At 43.7% G+C, this 25,048-nt stretch overlaps 1 protein-coding gene across 5 annotated transcripts in view; it reads left to right on the plus strand.

The window, feature by feature from the left end:
* The window catches only part of MOB3B (MOB kinase activator 3B), a 220,761-nt gene extending 196,167 nt beyond the window's left edge, over positions 1 to 24,594 (plus strand). For all 5 annotated transcript variants that reach the window (XM_065908187.1, XM_065908190.1, XM_065908189.1 and 2 more), the window contains exon 4: positions 19,674 to 24,594. In XM_065908187.1, coding sequence (XP_065764259.1) covers positions 19,674 to 19,703 — 30 coding nt within the window. In that variant the 3' untranslated portion in view covers positions 19,704 to 24,594. The remainder of the gene's footprint in view (positions 1 to 19,673) is intronic.
* Positions 24,595 to 25,048: the final 454 nt, after the last annotated feature.

Consider the following 25,048-nt stretch of genomic DNA (forward strand, 5'->3'; position numbering starts at 1 on the left):
TCCTGTGCTGAATTCAGCCAGGTTGACCCTCTTCTATGGAGTCCTTTGTTTTCTCCTGGGGAGGTAAATTCTTCCTCCAGGGACCCATGCCCTTGAAGTTCAGGTCACACCCAAAATGACAAATCATGCTTCTTCAGGAATTTTTGAATGTCATCAAAAGCTAGATCCATTAAAATTGTCTCATTTCACAGGATGAATAAAAGTCTGAGTCTGCAGCCTAACCTACACTGGGAATGCTTTCCCTCTGTACTTTTCCCTCTCCACCCCATCCACATGAAAAGGCCAGTGACAGGAGCAAATGGGGGAGAATTCCTTACCTGCCCTCCCATGTACAGTCCTCAAAGAGCTGGGCAACCCAACAGGTGGGTACCGGGCCACACTAAAATCTGTTTCATCCCTCGGAGGGCATGTGTGCATTCAGTCACCCTAAGTTCAGTTCAGTTCAATTGCTCAGTCATGTCTGACTCTTTGCGACCTCATGGACGGCAGCACGCCAGGCTTCCCTGTCCATCACCAACTCCCAGAGCTTGCTCAAACTCACGTCCATTGAGTCAGTGATGCCATCCAACCATCTCATCCTCTGTCATCCTCTTCTCCTCCTGGCTTCAATCTTTTCCAGCATAAGGGTCTTTTCAAATGAGTCAGTTCTTTGTATCAGGTAGCCAAAGTATTGGAACTTCAGCTTCACCATCAGTCCTTCCAATGAATATTCAGGACTGATTTCCTTTAGGATTGACTGACTTGATCTCCTTGTAGTCCAAGGGACTCTCAAGAGTCTTCTGCAACACCACAGTTCAAAAGCATCGATTTTTCAGTGCTCAGCTTTCTTTATGGTCCAACTCTCACATCCATTCATGACTACTGGAAAAATCATAGCTTTGACTAGGCCAAACTTTGTCAGCAAAATAATGTCTCTGCTTTTTAATATGCTGTCTAGGTTGGTCATAGCTTTTCTTCTAAGGAGCAAGCGTCTTTTAATTTCATTGCTGCATGTATATTAACTGTGGTGAAACAGACCACCAGCCCAGGTGGGATGCATGAGTCAAGTGCTCGGGCCTGGTGGGCTGGGAAGACCCAGAGGAATCGGGTGGAGAGGGAGGTGGGATGGGGGACCGGGATGGGGAATACGTGTAACTCTATGGCTGATTCATATCAATGTATGACAAAACCCACTGAAAAATAAAAAAAAATAAAAAAATTTCATTGCTGCAGTCACCATCTGCAGTGATTTTGGAGCCCAAGAAAATTAAGTCTGTCAATGTTTCTGTTGTTTCCCCATCTGTTTGCCATGCAGTGATGAGATTGGATGCCATGATCTTAGTCTTTTGAATGCTAAGTTTTAAGCCAACTTTTTCACTCTCCTCTTTCACTTTCATCAAGAAGCTTTTTAGTTCCTCTTCACTTTCTGCCATAAGGGTGGCGTCATCTGCATATCTGAGGTTATTGATATTTCTCCCTGCAATCTTGATTCCAGCTTGTGCTTCTTCCAGTCCAGCGTTTCTCAGGATGTACTCTGCATATAAGTTAAATAAGTATGGTGACAATATACAGCCTTGACGTACTCCTTTTCCTATTTGGAACCAGTCTGTTGTTCCATGTCTGGTTCTAACTATTGCTTTTTGACTTGCATACAGGTTTCTCAGGATGCAGGTAAGGTGGTCTGGTATTCCCATCTCTTTAAGAATTTTCCAGAGTTTGTTGTGATTCACACAGGCAAAAGTTTTGGCATAGTCAATGAAGCAGAAGTAGATATTTTTCTGGAACTCTCCATCACCCTCAGCTCATCTCAAAACAAGGGGCTTAAGGAGCATCTGCTGTAAATGACTCCAGTTGTGCTGCCCCACTCAGGGTGCGGGAGGCCGGGAGTCAGAACCCTCATAGCTGTGTGGACCTCATACTTGGCGTGGAGGAGGTGGGGCAGGCCAAGAAGGGAAGGAAGACAGGGGAGCAGCCAACCGCCAGAGAGACAGACTGTGCCTTGTTGGGTTACAGGTAGGATTGCTTTGAGCAGAAATTAGGCTGGATCCATGCACTGTCGGGGGCTTCCCAGGTGGCACTAATGGTAAAGAACCCCCCTGCCAATGCTGGAGATGTTAAGAGATGCAGGTTCAATCCCTGGATCAAGAAGGAGATCCTCTAGAGAAGGACATGGCAACCCACACCACATTCTTGCCTGGATAATCCCTTGAGCAGAGGAGCCTGGAAGGCTGTGGTCCATGGGGTCACAAAGAATGGGCTACGACTGAAGGGACTTAGCATGCATGCATGCCCTGTCACGGTCAAGTGCTAAAGAACAGTGCCGCAGTCAGAAGGATGGGAGCGGGAGGGCATGTCAGCAGATCTGCAGAGTGAGTCAGAATGGCAAAAAGCATGGGGGCCTACAGGGGTCTGCTGAAAAGGTCTTGAGAAATGCAGTGATGATGAAACATTTTGTTTCTGTTTTTAAATTTTCCTGCCTTTGTTTTAGAGGAGTTGAGTTCAATCTATCTCCTTTTGCAAGAGTTTTTTTTAAACAAAAAAAAATATTTATTTGACTTTGATGTGTCTTAGTTGCGTCATGTGGGATTTTTCTTGAAGCATGCCTACTCTCTGGTTGTGGTGCATAGGCTCCGGAGTATATACTAGGGCTTCAGTATTTGCAGTCTCATGGGCTCAGTTACTCAGCAGCATGTGGGATCTTAGTTTCCCGATCAGGGAATCTAACCTGCGTCCCCTGCACTGCCAGGTGGATTCTTCACCCCCGGACCAGCAGGGAAGTCCTGAGGACCAAGCGTTTTTGATTAACGCCCTTGCTTTAATGATACGCGATGAGGCAGCCAGCCATGCCTCTGTAACCCGTCTCCTGTGGTTAAAGGAGAGAGCTTCAAAAATGTGCAACTCTGCCCTTGTAAGAACTGGTGTAAATCAAGAGACTGAATGTGTTTACGTAAAGTGGCTTACTTTTAATGTTTGCAGGATTAGGGGAAAGGAGAGCAGTTTGATTCTCATATGAGTGTGAATAAATATTCTCTGTGGGTGGCAGCTCAATGTGTGTATCTGTGCACACATGTGTATGCGTGTACTTGGGGTTGTGCATATATGTGCACATATTCACACACACACACACACCCAGGGGGACCGCCCTGTGTGCCAGTGATGTGGACTCCTGTTTAGGAACAGAATTAATCAAATAAATGTTGTTCTTTCCTGTGTAGGAAGGTCCGGCTTGCCATGTTTCTATTTTTATTTCTTTTGGCTTATTTGCCATCCACGTTCTGAAAAGAATGCAGAAAGAACATTTTAAATTCTTGTGTGATGGTTGGCTCACGAGTATACTTAAAGTTGGGAGAATTTTTTTAGGTGTTTGTAGTCTGGCTGCCCTGTCTGCCCTACAGGACTTCAGACTTGAGGATGCTAGCCAGGAAGGCCTGCAGCCCCCCACGCCACCCCACTGCGGGCCTCCCATGCCTGACTCCGCCCTTCATGGCCTGGTTCCCGACCCCCTCCCCTCCGTGGCCACCGCTGGTTTTCTATGGCCACCGTCTCAAAGGCTCAGTAGAAAGCACATACAGATGTGAGTGAAGATCTGTTCAGAGCAATGCTTTGCGCTGAGGTGGACTAGTTAGGGAAGACAGAGTTTCAAGTTTCAACCCTGGCTATCCTAATGAACTGTGTGACTTCTACCAAGATATGTAACCTGTAACCAGTTCTGCCATCTGTAAAATGAGGTTAAAATCACTCACCCCAGAAGACTGCTATAAGGACTGAACGAAGTGATGAGGGCAAAGCATTGAGCACAGTACTGCTCCAAGAGAGAAGGACCAGAAGTGTGGACACTACTCTTCAACACAATACACTTCTGTTGATTAATTAAGGCTCAGAGACTGCTGCTTATCTTGCTCGCTCCATATTTTGTGATATGGCACTACTTCATTCATTCATTCATCAAGTTATTGATATGTATAAAGCTTTGTTCCAAAAATCATTTAAGGTGACTGGTGCATCAGTTTCCCCCTGGTATTCTTTCTTCATCTTTACAGGCACAGTGACAGTAAGAATACAGTGGAATATTACTCAGCCATTAAAAAGAATGAATCAATGCCATTTGTAGCAACATGGATGGTCCTAGAGAGTGTCGTAGTGAGTGAAATAAGACAGAGAAGGAGAAGTATCATATGACGTCCCTTATGTGTGGAATCTAAAAAGAAACGACGCAGATGAACTTACAAAACAGAAAGACACTCACAGACTCAGAGAACAAACTGATGCTTGCTGGTAGGAAGGGATAGTTAGGGAGTTTGGGACAGACATGTACACACTGCTGTATTTAAAATGAATAACCAACAGGGACATACTATATACCACACAGAACTCTGCTCAATGATATAGGACAGCCTGGATGGGAGGGGAGTCTGGAGAATGAATTGATGTATGTGTATGGCTGAGTCCCTTCGCTGTTCACCGGCCACGGTCTCAACATTTTTAATAGGCTATACCCCTATACAAAATAAAAAGTTCAAAGAAGAAAAAAAAGGGGAGGGGGGGGGGGAAATAGCTTTTAAGAAGTGTTCAGGCCCGGAGCTTGAGTCTGGCCCAAGGCACCTGCTCCTGACACTGTGGTAAGTTTGCCCTAAAGGACAGAAACTTCCGGCCCAGAAACCCCGCCCACAGGACCACTGGGAGGCGGGGCGTCCTCAGGGCTTCAAGGCCCTCAGTGCAGAAGAAAGTGTGCTTAGCCCAGGGGGCGGGGCCACAGAGACTCGGGGGCGGCTCCCAGTGCTCAGCCCTCCTGCAGATCCAGTTCACCCAGGAGACCCAATAGGTCGCACTGACTAGCGCGTTGAGAGGCCGTGTTGCAGCGAAGGCCGAGTCATCCTCAGTGGTTCGGTCCTGCACCTTGGGCGGAACAGAGGCTTCTTACCGAGCCCCCCGGAACTGTCAAGGTCATTGTCATTTCCTGCCACACATGCTATCTGGATTCTAGAAATCAAGAGGAGAGACCCTCTGGCGGGGAGGGCCGGGTGGCTCTGCCCCTGAGCTGCACAGCCGCCCTGTGTCTGGAGGTGGAGGGAGCTGCCCCCGCCCTTGTTTCCACCTTCTGAAAACCAGCTGTCCCCACAGGGACAGGCCAGAGAGTGGCTGAGGGTGTTTTGTATTTTCTTATTTGCTTTTATTTTCTTCTCTTCTCTCTCGTTCCAGGCATTTCCCTGCAGCCTGATATTTTCCTGGGTTCCCCCTTGAAATGAAACACTGCCCTTCAGAGCTGAGGGAGTACTGTCTGAGGGAGTGGTGGCTGCCAGAGCACTTTGTTAGAAGCCAGCTCTGGGGCCCTCCCAATCCCCCTTCTCTCTCCCCTCACCCCTGGAGTCCTGTTGCCTTTCCCTAAAAGCTCTGTCTCCCATCTGGAGACACTTAGGCAGGGCTTGAACGGAAGAACAGGTGACTGACTCAGGAAATGGGGCTCTCCTTGCAGAAACAAACAGAAGCAAGGTGTGTGCCAGGCTGGAGAGATGAGCGGGGCAGGCCCTGAAATTCTGCAGTCACTTGAACTTGCTGAGACTATCTGGTAGGGGATGAAGAGAAATCAGTTCAGTTCAGTTCAGTCGCTCAGTCATATCCAACTCTTTGTGACCCCATGGATTGCAGCACGCCAGGCTTCCCTGTCCATCACCAACTCCTGGAGCTTACTCAAACTCATGTCCATCAAGTCAGTGATGCCATCCAACCATCTCATCCTCTGTCATCCCCTTCTCCTCCTGGCTTCAATCTTTCCCAGCACTGGGGACTTTTTCAGTGAGTCAGCTCTTCACATCAGGTGGCCAGAGTATTGGAGTTTCAGCTTCAGCATCAGTCCTTCCAGTGAATATTCAGGACTGATTTCCTTTAGGATGGACAGCTTGAATCTCCTTGCAGTTCAAAGGACTCCAACACCACAGTTCAAAAGCATCAATTTTTCAGTGCTCAGCTTTCTTTATGGTCCAACTCTCACATCCATACATGACTACTGGAAAAACCATAGCTTTGACTATACAGACCTTATTGGTAAAGTAATGTCTCTACTTTTTAATATGCTGTCTAGGTTGGTCATAACTTTCCTTCCAAGGAGCAAGTGTCTTTTAATTTCATGGCTGCAATCACCATCTGCAGTGATTTTGGAGCCCAGAAAAATAAAGTCTGACACTGTTTCCCCATCTATTTGCCATGAAGTGATGGGACTGGATGCCATGATCTTAGTTTTCTGAATGTTGAGTTTTAAACCAGCTTTTTCACACTCCTCTTTCACTTTCATCAAGAGGCTCTTTAGTTCTTCACTTTCTGCCATAAGGGTGGTGTCATCTGTGTATCTGAGGTTGTTGATATTTCTCCCGGCAATCTTGATTCCAGCTTGTGCTTCATCCAGCCCGGCATTTTGCATGATGTACTTTGCATATAAGTTAAATAAGCAGGGTGACAATATACAGCCTTGACGTACTCCTTTCCAGATTTGGAACCAGTCTGTTGTTCTATGTCCAATTCTAACTGTTGCTTCTTGACCTGCATACAGATTTCTCAGAATGCAGGTAAGGTGGGCTGGTATTCCCATCTCTTTATAAATTTTTCGTAGTTTGTTGTGATCCACACAGTCAAAGGCTTTGGTGTAGTCAATAAAGCAGATGTTTTTCTAGAACTCTCGTGCTTTTTCCATGATCCAACGGATGTTGGAAATTTGATCTGTGGTTCCTCTGCCTTTTCTAAATCCAGCTTGAACATCTGGAAGTTCACGGTTCATGTACTGTTGAAGCCTGGCTTGGAGAATTTTGAGTATTACTTTGCTAGCGTGTGAGATGAGAAATGGAAAGTGGACATTGAAAGTGTTAGTCACTCGGTTGTGTTGGACTCTTTGTGACCCCATGGACTGTAGCCCACCAGGCTGCTCCATCCATGGGATTCTTCAGGCAAGAATACTGGAGTGGGTTGCCATGTCCTTTTCCAGGAGGTCTTCCCAACCCAGGGATCGAACTCAGGTCTCCTGGCTTGCAGGTGAATTCTTTTCCACTGAACCACCAGGGAAGTCTACCCCTGTAGTTGTTTTGACACCAGTGTGGCATGCTTCTCATAGCATCATAATGCTAGAAGAGTCCTCATTGAACCCTTGTCCCTGTCCACACTCAGAAATCACCCCATGTTACCCCATGTTGCCCCATGCGATTTAGCTAACAATCACAGCATCCTTGCTGATGCCAGCTAACTTTCCTTTTGGTTCTTATCCTCTCTGCTTCTCCAGGAAAACTGCCAGTTCTGGAGGGACTTGCTTTGCTCCCAGTGGGTTAGATACTGAGATGAGGAAATAGCAAAATACCTGCTTGACCTCCAGTGTAGAAACAGGGCCAGAGGGAAACAAGTATTGACAGGATCTGAGGACCCTGAGGGGCGGGTGGATTAGGGGTGATTCTGGTGAAGTCCTAGCCCAGGCATCAGCAAGCAGCACATTGTCCGGAATGGATGGGGGAGGATGGGGGGGGGGGGGGCGTGGTTAGCAGACCCTTGAGAAATGAAATTTTTGAAATGGTCACCATTTTCAACCTACACACTTGTTAAGGGAGGGGAAAATAGCAACAGCAAAAGAAAGAAAGGGATAATATGGATACAACTTGGAGGTTTTGAAGTCTTTAAGAAATGGGATTTGTAGGGTGGAGGGCAAACAGAAAGTCATCTTTCCGACCTGGCTACTGCCCCCACCCCGGGTGGGGGGGGTGGGCGCTAACTGTGCTGTCAGGAATGAAAAAGTCTTCCCAGTTATGGTGTTTTACTCACATCCTGTCCCCCCAGGCTGGCCAGAAATGTGGTCTCTGTATTTCACGCTGCAGTTCACACCCACTGTCCCAAATCTGTCTTTATCTGAGAGGAGATTGATGACAGGTGAGGCCTGGCCGTGCTCCAGGTTAGGGGACTTCGAGGAGCTGGGGTCCCGAGGCTGTGCCGCTGATTGGTCTCAAGGAAGCATTTTAGAAAAGGAGCGCTTCCCCACCCCCACCCCGGGCCCTTTGGGGTGGAGTCACCGTTTTTCTTTTGCCTCTTCTGCGACTATAACCTTGACATATTGCCTTTAACATGTGTTGGTGAAGCTCCAGTATCAGAGAAGGAAAGAGCCATAAGCTTGTGTGCACACGTGTGTGTATGTGTGTGTACGTGTGCTCTGAGCTGAGAAGGAATTTACTTCTGTCTTAGTGCCGCAGCTAAAGATATTCTGTGTGCTTCAAACTACCTCATTGTAGTGGTGGCTGGTGTGGGGAGGGGCCCGTTTACACAAAGGTCTTTTTCACCAAGCTTTGGGCACAGTCTTCTCATTCTTACCACACTGCTACGCCTTCCACATCCACCTTTCTTTCATCTCTTTGTGTCCTGTTCTTCCTCAATCATGACTTTATTTCTAATATTTCTTCCTCCCCCTTTCTCCTGCTTGTTTCTCAGAATTAGCAGAAAATTGGTGAATTGAAAACAGGAAATTGGCTTTAAAATGCTGTTGCTGTAGGATTTCTAAACCGAATATATGTTTTGTTGTTGTTCAGTCGCTCAGTAGTGTCCCAACTTTTTGTGACCCCATGGACTGCAGCACTCCAGGCTTCCCTGTTCTCCACTATCTCCTGAAGTTTGCTCAAACTCATGTCTACTAAGTCAGTGATGCCATCCAACCATCTCATCCTCTGTCACCCCCTTCTCCTCCTGCCCTCAATCTTTCCCAGCATCAGGGTCTTTTCCAATGAGTCGACTCTTCACATCAGGTGGCCAAACTATTGGAGCTTCAGCTTCAACATCAGTCCTTCCAATGAATATTCAGGGTTGATTTCCTTTAGGGTTGACTGCTTTGATCTCCTTGCTGTGAAAGGGACCCTCAAGAGTCTTCTCCAGCACCACAGTTCAAAAGCATCGATTCTTCAACTCTCAGCCTTCTTTATGGTCCAACATATGTTAAAGCACTAGAAAAACAAAGAACCTCACTCCTTTTCTTTTATTTCCGCTCCCAGTGGAGTAATGGAAACAGGATTTGTTTGTTTAATTATTTTTGTTTCTGAGTCAACCAAATCTGGACTCAAACCTTTATCCTTCCCACTTGCTAGCTATGGGAACTTGGGCAAGTTACTTCAGTCCTCTGAGCCTCTGTTTCCTCATCTGTAAATTAGAAAAAGCACTACCTACTTCACAGAACTTTAAACAAGAAATAAATTCCATGGACAGAGGAGCCTGGTGGGCAACAAGTCCATGAGGTTCCAAAAAGTCAGACATGCACACATAATAAACATAACTGCACCCCCCCATAGTGAGGTGTTCAGTTTGTATCTCTTTCCAGCTCTCATTTTACAGGGACTTTATGACCTAATAATTGTTCCTCTCCATTGGATTTTAGTCTAATTAACAAGTATTGCTAAAGCACCTTAAATGTGCCAGGTCTTGTGCACCAGGGTCCAAACAGGAACAAGTCATGGTTCATCTCTTCAAGAACAATGTCTTGCCAGAACCAGGAAATAATAAACTATCATAGAACAATGTGAGAGATGCTCTGGGCACGAAGGGAAACCAAAAGAGGAGCACCTGAGACTTCATGGGGCTGAGATGGGAAGGGTGTCCCTGGGGGGGACACTGATCAAGAGCCTTGAAGGAGGCTGGAGTTGGGAGGAGAGGTGCTTTAGGAAGAGAGGAGCAAAGGAAAACATATATATGGGCATTGCCCTGGGTTTAAGAAGGGGAGTTGGAGAGTGACGGCTGAGTGGCTGGGAGTCCAGACCAATGCTAGATGCTGTAGCTGGGAACTGGTGTGAATGCTGTGAGACATTTAGGTTTAAGGTTTAGGTGAAGGAGAGCCAGCAATGCGAGAGGAATTTTACCTGAAGCATGCTGAGCTGACTCTGAGAAATCCTCGTTTGCACGAATTGCCTCTCAGAGATCAGCACGGAGTGCAGAGTCCACAGGTCAGGAGTCCTGCTGCTGCCATTACCAGCCTTCGACCTTCAGCAAGTCACTCCCTCCCTCTCAAGTGATCGTCACATCTCTGGAACGACAGTGTTGAACAGCAGCCTGTGATTCTGTGATTTCTGTCACTGTTTTTTGGAGCTTGTTTTTATAATTCCTAATATTAACTTATTCATATGGCTATGGTAGCATGATGACTGACACTTAATAAATACCACATCTCTTTATTCTATGTGAAAATTCAGTTCCTAAAATGTATGATGGTGTGTAGGGTGTAGTAAGCTTAAGTCAGTTGGTTTCTTCAGTCTTGGTCGTGTAAGAAATTATTTGTGTGACCTGGAATAATCATTTTACTTCTTTGGACCATTTATTCCCTCCATGGCCAGTTCTACAAATGGCCACACTGAGAGATAAGAATAAGCTTTGATTCCTAGAATTTATGAAAGTTTGTTCCATGTATATTAAAAAAAAAAAAAAAAAAACTTCTTTCAAAGGCTGGCAAAGATCTCTCATTTAATTTTAAAATGTTTAGATCAGAACAGAAGTGGTAGAGTATCTTAGGCAAAAGATATGCTGGTTTCATCTATCACCACCTTTCCTCACAAAGATTAGGCAACATCATTTTAACTTTATTTCCAGAACTAAACATGATTTCAATTTGGAGATTTTGCCTACTTCTGTTTTTGTTTTTTAAATGACTGGAGCTTGTTTTTTAGGAAAAATAACATGTGTATTAAAAAAAAAATCCAGCGAATATGTAAAAGGCAAATACCAGAAATAGATAACATATATTATTTCATTCACCCAGAGGTGAACTTATCATGCTGAACTCATAATTTACATTTTTTTCCTAAAGTAACTGGATCAAACCATACATACTGTTGGGCTTCCCAGATGGCACTAGTGATAAAGAACCCCCTGCCAATGCAGGAGATGTAAAGATACACAGTTTCCATCTCTGGATGGGGAAGATCCCCTGGAGGAGGGCATGGTAACCCACTCCAGTATTTTTGCTTGGAGAATCCCTTGGACAGAGGAGCCTGGCAGGCTACAGTCCATGGGGTTGCAAAGAGTCAGACAAGGCTGAGCAACTAACACTTTCACTTTACAACTTTATATATATATATAATCACAACATAAATACACACACACATACACACACAAATGCACCTTTCTGTTAAGATGATCCATTCACCTTCAATTGTTTAATATAGCCTATATACTATTGGAAACTGGAATTTGGTTCTTAATTATTAGTTGTAACCATTCCCCTTCCTTTGTCTTCCAAGTGCCTAAATCAGAATATTTTGATGGTTGGATCTTGAAGGATGTCAAAGTTTGCCAGGCATAGAAGGGCAAAAGGCGTTTCTTAGGTAGAAGAAACAGTCGGTGAGAAGCCACTAGAAGCCTTATAGAGCTGGGCTGTTGGAGACGGGGAAGATTCTAGTTTGCCCGGCAGGTGTGGCGAGTGGGCGGGGCTTCACCGGAGGTGAGCAGGGTTGGTGGGCGGGGCTACCAAGAGCTTGGTTTGCCTGGCTGCAGAGTGTGGAATTTGTTCTGCTGAGAGTAGGGAATGGGGTTCTTTACAGAATCAATTACTGCCTTATGTAAAGCAGTGGCACGGAGGGAGCACAACCAAATCCTGATCGTTTTCTTAAGGATTTGTTGCTTAGTCACTCAATCGTGTCCGACTCTTTGCAACCCCATGGACTGTAGCCCTCCAGGCTCCTCCGTCAATGCGATTCTCCAGGCGAGAATACTGGAGTGTGGATTTCTTAAAATCCATGTGCTTGAAAAGTCTTTGTATACAAGCCCAATACAGAGTTTAGGAACATTTCTCAGAAAATTCTCACCACCTTTGCAGAAACCTCTTAAGCACTTGTTCTTTGCGAACAGGCATGCCCTCGCTTCAGTTGTGTCTGTTTGCGATGCCGTGTAGCCCGCCAGGCTCCTCTGTCCATGAGATTCTCCAGGCAAGAATACTGGAGTGGGTTGCCATGCCCTCCTCCAGGCTGGAGTTTGATAGTGGACTTAATATGACATGGTGGCTTCAGGTAACTCCTACAATAGCAAATTCATCCCTAAAGAGCAAACTGCATAGTTGTTGTTCAGGCCACTTTTCCTGTAAGAAAGAATGTGTCTGGCCCTGCTAGATGCCTGCAGGAGGACTCTGATAGAGAGGAAACCCATGGAACCCAATATTAGCTCGGCTTTTTTAGTTTGAGGTTTTTTCCTCAGAACCAGGTTTGTTTGTTTGTTTTTCTAAGCCGGCCCATTGGCGCCACCCAGTGGGGAATCACTAGAATACAGTAGTGAAAGCCTATAGGCTTTAAAAATATTTATTTATTTATTTAAATTGGAGGATAATTACTTTCCAATATTGTGACGGTTTTTTCCATACATCAACATGAACCGACCGTAGGTAGACAGGTGTTCCCTCCATCCTGAACCCCTCACCCCCCTCGCACTTCCTCCCCACCCTGTCCCTCCAAGTTATCAGAGAATACCGGCTTTGGGTGCCCTGCTTGATACATACATCAAACTTGCGCTGGTTACCTCTTTTACATATGATAACGTACATGCTTCAGTGCTATTCTCTCAAGTCATCCCACCCTCTCCTCCCGCTGAGTCCGTTAAGTCTCTGTCTCCTTTGCTGCCCTGCACACAGGATTGTTGGTACCATCTTTCTAGATTCCATATGTATGTGTTAATATATGGTATTTGTCTTTCTCTTTCTGACTCACTTCAGTCTGTATCATAGGCTCTAGGTTCACCCACCTCATTAGAACTGACTCAAATGCGTTCATTCTTATAGCCGAGTAATATTCCCTTGTGTATATGGACCACAACTTCCTTATCCATTCAGCTTATAGGCTTTTGAAGTGTGGATCCAACTGAGCCTTCCTCAAGTTTCAGATCTAGTTCAACCATTCATTCCCTGTAAGAATGTTAAGACGCTTCCTCGTAAACAGTCTTTGTCTTGTGTGTGAGGCTGCATGGTGTGGTGGGGAAGGCACTGGTCCTGGCTTTTCACAGACTCACTGTATCTTTGCTGAAGTTCCATATCCTCTCAAACTTTCCAAAAGCCTTCCATATTTCCAGTGTCTATAATTGTGGCATAATTGTTTCGTATTTAGGGACATAATTGTTTTAGTATTTACCCACTGTACTTGCAATTCGAAGTGGCATTGGTCTGGGTAAAGAAACAATACCTCTTTGGCATTTTGAACAGTCAGGAATGATTGCAACCATCTGTAATTAATACATTTTAATTACTAAGTCACTGGCACCCAAATGCATAGTCATAAGAATGTTTCAAAAAAAAAAAAAAGAATGTTTCAGAGACTTTAAACCATGATCACACAGTTTAGTGGAAAGAGCCCGCTTTTGCACCCAGATAGACCTGAGTTTAAATCTCACTTCTGCCACTTTCTGAGTGACTTTGATAAATTATTCTCCGCTTCTGTGCCGGCTTCCTGATCAGGCCAATGGGGATGGCAAACCTTACTTCACAGAATCAGAGCTAGGGTTACACGAAGTGATAACTGTGGAGCCGTGAGGGAAACCGAGACTGGTGGACAGCAGACTTCACTTGATGGAAGTAACCCTTAGCATTTAGGCTCTGCAGCTTACCATTCATCTTACCCGTTCAGCCCACCAGCTCACCTTGAGCACATTACTTCTGCTCTGAGGCCCAGATTTCTCTTCAGTCAAAGTTTACCCAGAGACACTGTAAAAGCAGTGCTAAGGGGAAGGTTCATAGCATTACAGGCACACATCAAGAAACAAGAAAAAAGCCAAATAAATAACCTAACTCTACACCTAAAGCAATTAGAGAAGGAAGAAATGAAGAACCCCAGGGTTAGCAGAAGGAAAGAAATCTTAAAAATTAGGGCAGAAATAAATGCGAAAGAAACTAAAGAGACCATAGCAAAAATCAACAAAGCTAAAAGCTGGTTTTTTGAAAAAATAAACAAAATTGACAAACCATTAGCAAGACTCATTAAGAAACAAAGAGAGAAGAACCAAATTAACAAAATAAGAAATGAAAAGGGTGAGATCACAACAGACAACACTGAAATACAAAGGATCATAAGAGACTACTACCAGCAGCTCTATGCCAATAAAATGGACAACTTGGATGAAATGGACAAATTCTTAGAAAAGTATAACTTTCCAAAACTGAACCAGGAAGAAATAGAAGATCTTAACAGAGTCATCACAAGCAAGGAAATCGAAACTGTAATCAGAAATCTTCCAGCAAACAAAAGCCCAGGACCAGATGGCTTCACAGCTGAATTCTACCAAAAATTTAGAGAAGAGCTAACACCTATCTTACTCAAACTCTTCCAGAAAATTGCAGAAGAAGGTAAACTTCCAAACTCATTCTATGAGGCCACCATCACCCTAATTCCAAAACCAGACAAAGATGCCACAAAAAAAGAAAACTACAGGCCAATATCACTGATGAACATAGATGCAAAAATCCTTAACAAAGTTCTAGCAAACAGAATCCAACAACATATTAAAAAAATCATACACCATGACCAAGTGGGCTTTATCCCAGGAATGCAAGGATTCTTTAATATCCGCAAATCAATCAACGTAATACACCACATTAACAAATTGAAAGATAAAAACCATATGATTATCTCAATAGATGCAGAGAAAGCCTTTGACAAAATTCAACACTCATTTATGATTAAAACTCTCCAGAAAGCAGGAATAGAAGGAACATACCTCAACATAATAAAAGCTATATATGACAAACCCACAGCAAGCATCACCCTCAATGGTGAAAAATTGAAAGCATTTCCTCTGAAATCAGGAACAAGACAAGGATGCCCACTCTCACCACTACTATTCAACATAGTGTTGGAAGTTTTGGCCACAGCAATCAGAGCAGAAAAAGACATAAAAGGAATCCAGATAGGAAAAGAAGAAGTGAAACTCTCGCTCTTTGCAGATGACATGATCCTCTACATAGAAAACCCTAAAGACTCTTCCAGAAAATTACTAGAGCTAATCAATGAATATAGTAAAGTTGCAGGATATAAAATTAACACACAGAAATCCCTTGCATTCCTATACACTAACAATGAAAAAACAGAAAGAGAAATTAAGGAAACAATACCATTCACCATTGCAACAAAAAGAATAAAATACTTAGGAGTATATCTACCTAAAGAAACAAAAGACCTATACATAGAAAACTATAAAACACTGATGAAAGAAATCAAAGAGGACACAAACAGATGGAGAAACATACCGTGTTCATGGATTGGAAGAATCAATATTGTCAAAATGGCTATTCTACCCAAAGCAATCTATAGATTCAATGCAATCCCTATCAAGCTACCAACGGTATTTTTCACAGAACTAGAACAAATAATTTCACAATTTGTATGGAAATACAAAAAACCTCGAATAGCCAAAGTAATCTTGAGAAAGAAGAAAGGAACTGGAGGAATCAACCTGCCTGACTTCAGACTCTACTACAAAGCCACAGTCATCAAGACAGTATGGTACTGGCACAAAGACAGAAATATAGATCAATGGAACAGAATAGAAAGCCCAGAGATAAATCCACGAACCTATGGACACCTCATCTTTGACAAAGGAGGCAAGGATATACAATGGAAAAAAGACAATCTCTTTAACAAGTGGTGCTGGGAAAACTGGTCAACCACTTGTAAAAGAATGAAACTAGAATACTTTCTAACACCATACACAAAAATAAACTCAAAATGGATTAAAGATCTAAATGTAAGACCAGAAACTATAAAACTCCTAGAGGAGAACATAGGCAAAACACTCTCCGACATAAATCACAGCAAGATCTTCTATGACCCACCTCCCAGAATATTGGAAATAAAAGCAAAAATAAACAAATGGGACCTAATGAAAATTAAAAGCTTTTGCACAACAAAGGAAACTATAAGTAAGGTGAAAAGACAGCCCTCAGATTGGGAGAAAATAATAACAAATGAGGAAACAGACAAAGGATTAATCTCAAAAATATACAAGCAACTCCTGAAGCTCAATTCCAGAAAAATAAACGACCCAATCAAAAAATGGGCCAAAGAACTAAACAGACATTTCTCCAAAGAAGACATACAGATGGCTAACAAACACATGAAAAGATGCTCAACATCACTCATCATCAGAGAAATGCAAATCAAAACCACAATGAGGTACCATTACACGCCAGTCAGGATGGCTGCTATCCAAAAGTCTACAAGCAATAAATGCTGGAGAGGGTGTGGAGAAAAGGGAACCCTCTTACACTGTTGGTGGGAATGCAAACTAGTACAGCCACTATGGAAAACAGTGTGGAGATTTCTTAAAAAACTGGAAATAGAACTGCCATATGACCCAGCAATACCACTTCTAGGCATACACACTGAGGAATCCAGATCTGAAAGAGACACGTGCACCCCAATGTTCATCGCAGCACTGTTTATAATAGCCAGGACATGGAAGCAACCCAGATGCCCATCAACAGATGAATGGATAAGGAAGCTGTGGTACATATACACCATGGAATATTACTCAGCCGTTAAAAAGAATTCATTTGAATCAGTTCTAATGAGATGGATGAAACTGGAGCCCATTATACAGAGTGAAGTAAGCCAGAAAGATAAAGAACATTACAGTATACTAACACATATATACGGAATTTAGATAGATGGTGGCGATAACCCTATATGCAAAACAGAAAAAGAGACACAGAAGTACAGAACAGACTTTTGAACTCTGGGGGAGAACGTGAGGGTGGGATGTTTTGAAAGAACAGCATGTATACTATCTATGGTGAAACGGACCACCAGCCCAGGTGGGATGCATGAGTCAGGTGCTCTTGCCTGGTGCACTGGGAGGACCCTGAGGAGTCGGGTGGGGAGGGAGGTGGGAGGGGGGATCGGGATGGGGAATACGTGTAACTATATGGCTGATTCATGTCAATGTATGACAAAACCCACTGAAATGTTATAAAGTGATTGGCCTCCAACTAATAAAATAATATTAAAAAAAAAATAAATAAATAAATAAAAAAAAAACAAAAAAAAAAAAACAAAGTTTACCCAGAGACAATGATATAACCACCCAAAACATCTTTTCTTTCTGTAACACTGACCCGTTGCAAACAATTAAAAGAATTAGTTATAAAACCAGAATTGTCTTGATGCCATGATCTCTCCTTCACTTCCTCTGTCTCTTTCTTCCACACATAGACACACACGCGCACACACTTTGCATTCCCACCTCATTTTCTCTCTTAAAAAGTTAACCAAAAACACAAGAACCTTTGGAAGCCTAACAGAGGAACAGCAAATCCCTTTTCAGGTTGTCATCATCTCCATCCCCACACCAAGGGCCTGGGTCCTTACTCACACGGTCCTCAGCCCTGCGCCCCCATCCTGCCCCAGCCTCTCTGCTCCAGCCACAGAAGCACGCTTGCAGGCTCCTCTTTGGCCGGGCCTCCCTCCAGCAAGTGTGCTTAGTCACTCAGTCTGTCCGACTCTTTGTGGGAACGTGTACTGAGCCTGTGCGTATCAGTACTTTCAAGCTTCCCACTCACCTCAAGTAGGCATCACTGGTCCGTCTCACAGATGAGGACACTGTGGGCCCATTCACTGCTGGATTAGACAAACCTTTCTCCATCATCACTTGCCAACATTGGGAAAACAGCAGACAGCCCCTTTCTCCATGGATCTTACAAGATCTTACAAGGGATGAATCCCGGAAGCAGGAATGCAACAGATAATAGACTATTCCAATTGTGAAGACGGGTGCCATGAAAGAGCAGGAAAGGAGGTTTGGGAAGGTGACCCTGGAAAAGGGCCACTCGAGCTAAAACCCAAAGGTGCAGGGAGGTCACTCAGGGTGCTGGCGAAGTCAGACTGTGTGCTCAGTGGCTCAGTCGTGTCTGACTCTTAGCGACCCCATGGACTGCAGCCCACCCGGCTCCTCTGTCCGTGGGATTTCCCAGGCAAGAGTACTGGAGTTGCCATCTCCTTCTCCATGGATCTTCCCGACCAAGGGATGGAACCTAAGACTCCTGCATTGGAAGGCAGCTTCTTTACCACTGAGCCATCAGGAAAGCCCAGTGAGGACAGAGTGAGATCTAAATGTGGGGAGATTGGGTTCTAATATGCATCATCCCCTCCTCTAAAGAGTTACATTTATATCATTGTATTTTATATCTTTTCCTCCCTGATAAACTGTATACCTCCTTGAGAAGAGTGACCTCATCTCCCAGGTACCTGGCCCATAGTACAAGTACTGAGCATAACTAAATGGCCACTTAATTTTTCAGTATATGTATCTTGAAGCAATTGCCTTATTTAGTATTACAAGTGCAAAAGTATTTACCTTGATCTACTCTCTGTACGAGGCTATTTCTTTAACCAGCACACTGGTATGGTTTTCTGACAGTCTCTGAGCACCTGGCATGCCTGTTTGCAAGGTCCTCTTAGGGATCAAACCTAGGTCTCCTGCATCGCAGGCAGATTCTTTACCATCTGAGCCACCAGGGAAGCCCTGCTTCCTCAGATGTTTCCTGTGGGGAAGGGAGTGTTGGCTAGAGGGGGATCTGGGGTCAGAGTGCACAAGAGAGGTAGCAGCTGCATCAGCTCTGCAGCAGGGGGATCTCGGAAGCAGCTCCTTAACTAATTAAAATGTCATGAAACGTGTCCTAAATGCCACAAGGCACAAGGCACCTTCCCAGCCTGCAATCCAGGGCATTCTTGGGGATGAAAGAAGAGCCGTTGCCCTGTGCCAGATGCTTGGCTAGACATGAGGGGTTCAGCGAGGATTTCTTCTTCCTGACACTTTGGAGCTCACAGTTGAGTAGAGCAGACAGATGCCCACCGTCCACACGTGCACACACACATACACGATGTACAAACCGGCTCCTTGAGCGCATGACTTCATGTGGGCCAAGGCAGGAGTTGTGGCAAATCCCCAGTGGGTGGGGCGAGAAGGCTTCCCAGGCAGGTCAGAGTCATCTTGCTGGAATTGGGAACATGAATGGCAATTAGCTGAGTAAGGAGGACAGGGCCTGGTAGGAGCAGGCCATGAGCAAGAGTCTCGCCTGTGCAGAGGCCCCGAGAAACAGAAACAATGGCACATGTGAGATCTGTAAATGCCCGCGAGAACCAGGCAGCTGGATATGGTTGCCCATCAGACACACTGGGCTATTCCTCATTTCTATTAAGAGCCGTCCTTCCTCCCACTTTTCTTGACTTGTATGCACTGAAGCTAGATTTTGTTCTTCCACCTTTGATCGAATCTCAGGGAAAGAGAAATTGTGCTCTCCTCTAAGAAAAATCCAATTAACCATATCAATCAGTAAGGGATACTTAGACTCCTGATGGGCAGACAGCTGGGAGTGGTGGAGACTGGGGCAAACCAGAGAGAGTATTTTCCATCGACAGAGGACAGCCATTCTTGACTCCAGCCATCCAGTGGCTCTAGATCTTGCAGTTTTTCCTGAAACACAGTGCAACCTGGATTTTTGGCAAGTTGGCTAAGTTTTTAAACATTGCTCTGATATATTTTTTTAAAAAGAAACAAAAAGCCCAGCCTACAGGCACACGTCTGTATGCTGAACCTTATTCCGGGGCCATGATTGTACCCTCCTGTTTAAAGGCTCCAGAGGTTGCCAGGGCATTTTCAGAATCCTTTAACAAGTCATTGCTCTGCCTATAGTTACTCCTAACCATCCTTCTCCCCCTGCTTTCCAGAAAGAGATGACGAGCAGGATGTGTCACTAACGGCCCCATCTTACCCTCCGGAAGAAAGAGGAAAGCTGTTTTCCTCCCGGCGTCCCAGGCGGGCAGGAGGGAGACTTCCCCGGCTGGAGAGGCGCGCCTACTGCCAGGAACAGGCCCAGCTGGAGAGCAGCGGCGACTCCGGAGAGCGGTCCCCGCTCACCTCGTGTCTCTGAACCCTGAGTGCTGCTAGCGTGACCTGCGGCCCCGCCGGGAGGGGAGGACCGCCCCTCGCCCATCCTGGAGGAAGGATGCCCCTGCACTTAACACGCACTGCGCACTTGTGCAGTTCTGCCGGTGACCTGCCACCTAAGCTTTGCTGAAATTCAGGTTTTGCGCCCAAGGTCCTTATCCCTACTTCTCCACTTACCTGTCTCGTCAGCCGTCTGCCTTTTCTGTAACGTGTGTTCTAAGTACCCAGTGAATTTTGGAACTCTGGATGCACAACCAGTTTTTCTCTAACAAGCCTTCCTGTGCCGTCTCTGCAGACTTCGGCGCTTGATGCTTGGTCTCGGCTGGGAGGTCTGACGCCCGCCCACTCACAGCATCCGCGCAGTTCCCGCCCCTCAAGCAGTTTTATCAGGGACCATTCCAGGGGGCGGCTTGTCTCTGCCCCAAACAAGGTCTGCAACTCTCACTGCAGGAAACAGACTGGTCTCCAGCCTAAGGCTGGCTAGTTACCAGTTCACCCTGGACAGAGTATCCTTTTTTTTTTTAAAACCATGCCATTCCTTGTCTCTTCCAGTCAAGATTTTTTTTTTCCCTGTTCCTCCGAAGAGAGAAATAAAGGAAGTTATAAATGACCAGGAATGATCAGCAGAAGCACTGAGCCAGATTAGCGCAGTGTTTGTTCGTTATTAAAGGGTGTGGTGGCTGTCTCTACGTAATACTGAGATTTCAGTGGGGGGAAAAAGTACAATGGGTAATTTGACGCCTGTATCTCAGACACCCAGCCCATTGACTTGTTATCTTCCCAACAGGCCCTCTGAGCTTCTAGATCCAGTCTATGTTTTCTTCCTGTTCCTCCGCAATCCCCACCTCCTCCACCCATTACATTTGACTTTACAAAACCAAGTTAATTTCTGCCAGGGTGATGCTCCTGCCGTGGTTGCCAAGGTAACAGGCAAGCTGGTGCCGTCTTCCTTCTTCCATCCTTGCCAATGTTTGAATCCCAGCAGACAGACTCATTCTGTGCTGCATCCTGCCTTTTGAAAGCTACCTGACTTTTCGCTGAAGTAATGTTGCCTTCCCCGATTCATTCGCAAAACTGTGGTGGTCCCAAGAGTCTGCAACTAGCGGGTGATGATACTTCCGGTGATCATTTGATTTTGACAAAATAGCAGTTGGTGGAGGGAAGTAGATGAGAATGTATTAGTGAATTTTAATGTAATACTGATTAAAGAATAACTTAACAACTCTGACTTTGTCTCATTACATGTGACGTGTGAAAGCCGTCTGGGGCTACCACAAGAGCCTGGAAAGGCATGAAACCTTTCTTTGGTCCAGACTAAGAAAGGCCTGACTGTCTGGGTGCTGTGGCATTCTGTGTTGACCTAACCCAGCAAACCAACCCTTGCTTTGTATTTTGTCAAAAGCTGTCTCATGGAATTCAAATGCTGCTACCTCTCTTCATGTTGTTGTGTCCTGATCAACAACAAACATACCATTTTTTGGTTTTTGTTTGCTTCCTAAGTGACTTTGAGGGGACAAGATAGAGATCTTCTCAGCATCATTTCTGGTTTAACGGATCCAGAGAACAGACAAATGAGTGCATCTTCCTGACCTATGCGCTATACAGTAAGTGCTACACGGGAGTGCTGGGCAGTGGAACAGAGAAAGGACAGCACAAAGCCCAGTCCCTGGAAGGAACTCGGAAGCTTGGCACCGTGGAAAACCACAGGAGGTTTGCTTGAAAAAGCTGACATTTCGATAGTGCCTAATCAAGTAGGATGCTGGACTCTGAAGACTTTTGTTATGAATTCTTTCGAAGTTTATTTTCTATTAACTGTGCATATGAAATTTCCACTCAATTAAAAAAAAATCTGGATTTTTTTTTTAAACTTCTTGGAACAATTTCCTCATGGTTATATTGTTCACTGCACTAATCAGCACTTCTAGGAAAAGTGCTGGCAAGCCACTCTTATTTTTTAATTAGAGACGGTTCCTATTCCCACAGAACTTTGTTTGGCAAATTGTGAAGAAAATCACTACAGGTGATTTTTTATGTCTTTGGCTTGACTACATCCTGAGAACATCTCCTGGCAAATGCAGATCTGAGCTCCTGTGGCCCTTCAGGCATCTCCTGCTTTCTGGATCTGCAGTTGACACCTGGCTTCTTCATTCTAACCTGGCTGGCTCCCCCTCATTTTCCACTATTATTTTAAAGTTGAGTAATACATGCATCTATGATTTTTTTTTTGAGAAATGTCAAAGTGGGGACTTCAAAAGGAAAAGATTACAGTGACATCCGTATACCCATAGTTGTCAATCTCTTCAGTTAATGGAGTAGAGTCCTTTTATCTATGTTTGGGGTGTGTGTGTGTGTGTGTGTGTGTGTGTGTAAGTATGTGGGTCTTTCATGGCGCTGACATTATTAAAGAGTTCAAGCTGCTTTGAGCTCCAGAATGTCCCACAATCTGTAATTTTTTTCTGATTGTTTCCTCATTATTAGATTCTGTTAAACATTTTTAGCCAGAACACAACATAAGTGGTGTTATTTCTTTCGTTCTGCATCACACCAGGAAGCATGTAATGTTCAGTTGTCTCTTTTACTAAGCTTGATCAGTGGGTTGAGGTGTCATCTGCCTGATGCATTCATTATTAAGTTCCATAATTCATCATAAACCTCTGAAATTCAATATTCATACATTTTATAGTGTGAGACTGCTTTCCTTTCTTAATATTCCAAAGAGGCCCAGAAGTTCCAAAAAATTACAGCCATTGCAGTTAGATTTTGTTGCAGTGATGAAGAATTCTTCTCTTCCTGTGTCACAGGGGGAAGGAGAAGCTAAAAGTTTCCTTCTGCAGGTAATGAATGAGTATGCTGGATAGTGAGAATTTGTTGTGGTCCCTGGAGCCATAGTTAAAATATATACAGCTTTTTTCTGCAAATCCTCAGTGTCCTCCCATTCAGGCTGATGGTTTATTTCAGAGAGCATGTATTTTCATGAAAGGTGATTGCCCAAGAGTGCAAAAACTGATTTAGGTGGGGAAGAAATCTTTGATATTACACTGAGTCATGGCCCTCCCAAGGAACCACAGTATGTGCACAGATATAAAGCATATATTTAGTATTAAAATTTCATGGGGATGGGGAATGATTAGTAATAGAATGTCTAAAAGGGCTCTTTAGGAAGATGATAGTGAAAAAACTAGATTGAGAAATACTCATCTGGGGTCAGTTTCTGCTTCTGAAATTGTTCATTTTCTCTTCCTGGGGTGTTCGCTCATTTCTGAGGGCCAGGATAAGTGGAAGTGACTTTGAGAGATTTTTTTTTTTTTTAGCTATTCCTTCTACAACCTTCCAAACCATATCAGTTACTTTCCAGGTGAAATACCAATTCTCCTCTCAACAGTTTTCGGGCACAGAAATCCTGCAGCATCCTCTGGTGTAACCCCCGGATCATATTCCGTGTGAAACCTTTCCATTCAACTGGAGTTAACTATTACATTGTCTCTGAGTTTCAACTCACCTTTTCTAGTGTCCCACATTAAGAAAGATCCAAAAACTTTAAAAAGTAAAACATAAGTAAAAACATACTAAATGTGAGCTTTGTTTGCACATCCACCAAGTATTTGAAGACTCTTACCAGTTGTCCTTCAGCCTTCCTTGTTTATCATCTCCCACTGACTGAATTATCTCGGAAGTCATGTTGTGCCACTGCTAACATTTCTATACTTCAATCTGAAGCCTTCCCGAAGCTGTCTATGGCACTGTGCGTTATAGATATAACCAGCAGTGAACATGTCAGAAATCACTGCATGCTTTCTCCACACTGTACTATGCCTTCGCTAACTCTGGATTTGATTTTATATGTTCATAAATTTTCTATTATATTTGCCCATACCAAATCCTTATTTATATTCTGCAACACCATTTTGACCCATCTTCTTGAATGTCCTACTGTTAGCATTCTTTGTAAGATTACACTGAGTTGTTTTAATTCCCTTTTTCATAGGTGAAGTATTAGGGGACATGGATAGTTTCTCTCATCATTTGTGGTGATTATGTCATTCTGGTCATTGTTGGAAGCATCACTTCCTATGGTCTCTACCCTTATATCACTTCCACATCCCATGGGTATCACACTGTGAATAAAAGAAATATCACAGGAAAAGTACAAGAAATGCGTCCAAAGGAAAAATCACTGAAAGGAGTCTGATGTGTCACTTGGATAATACTGTTGTCCTTTGGTCTTTTTACTTATTGGTGAAATAGGTGATTCTTGATGAAATAGGTGATTCTCTCCTAGAATTAGCCAAACAAAGCATGTTTGGGAAATAATGGGTTTTTTCCTCTGCTTTAAAAATACATCAACAAAATTATTTTATAACAAGCTATTCCCTCTGGGAATTATTAATTCTGGACAAGACTTTTTCAAAGAATAAATAAGGATTTCTGTAACTTTTAGAGGGAAGAGTGCATTTCTAATCTGACAAGCTGTTTTACTAGCTTTGAGTGTTCTAATTTCGAAGTTTTTCAGTATCTTTTGTAATTGCATCAGGAAAAAAGATTTAGCATAATTTTAGTTCCATTTGTGATTAAATTAAGGGTTTGGTTATAAGAACAAACTAACAATAATAAACAATTAAAAATGGAAAATAAAACTAAAGAATATTTATGAAATTAGTTCTTTGTGAGTTTAAGAATTCAAATGTCACAAATAAAAGACACACAGCCATGATCTATTTTGTCTTTTTTATGTGTTTGACTTATTTCTTTAACAAATACTTTCTTCATCTTACAATGATCTTGGAACAGATAAATGAAAAGCAAGTTTAATTTTACAAAAAAAAAAATTCAGAATTTATTTTAGAACCCATGCACATATTTGCATTTTAGCAGAAGTTCCTTTGTTCTATGACAAGTTTTCCCAGGAGGGTATCATGTGTATTGTGTAGCTTCTCAATAGATTAATGTTGTACTGCTTTTTTCTTGCAGTAGGATTCAGGATTGAGTTTGGTCATGACCTGGAATATAAAGATAGGAAGTCTAGATTGTAGAAAAAGCTCATCAGTCAGAGTAAATAAACCTGAAGTAGAATCTCAGGCTTGCCCCTACCTTATTTGTGTGACCCTGGGTAGTATATCTGTCCCTAAGAATTCAAAACTACAACTGGGCTTATAGA

The sequence above is a fragment of the Muntiacus reevesi genome, chromosome 17, assembly GCF_963930625.1.
Source record: "Muntiacus reevesi chromosome 17, mMunRee1.1, whole genome shotgun sequence".
NCBI lineage: Eukaryota > Metazoa > Chordata > Mammalia > Artiodactyla > Cervidae > Muntiacus > Muntiacus reevesi.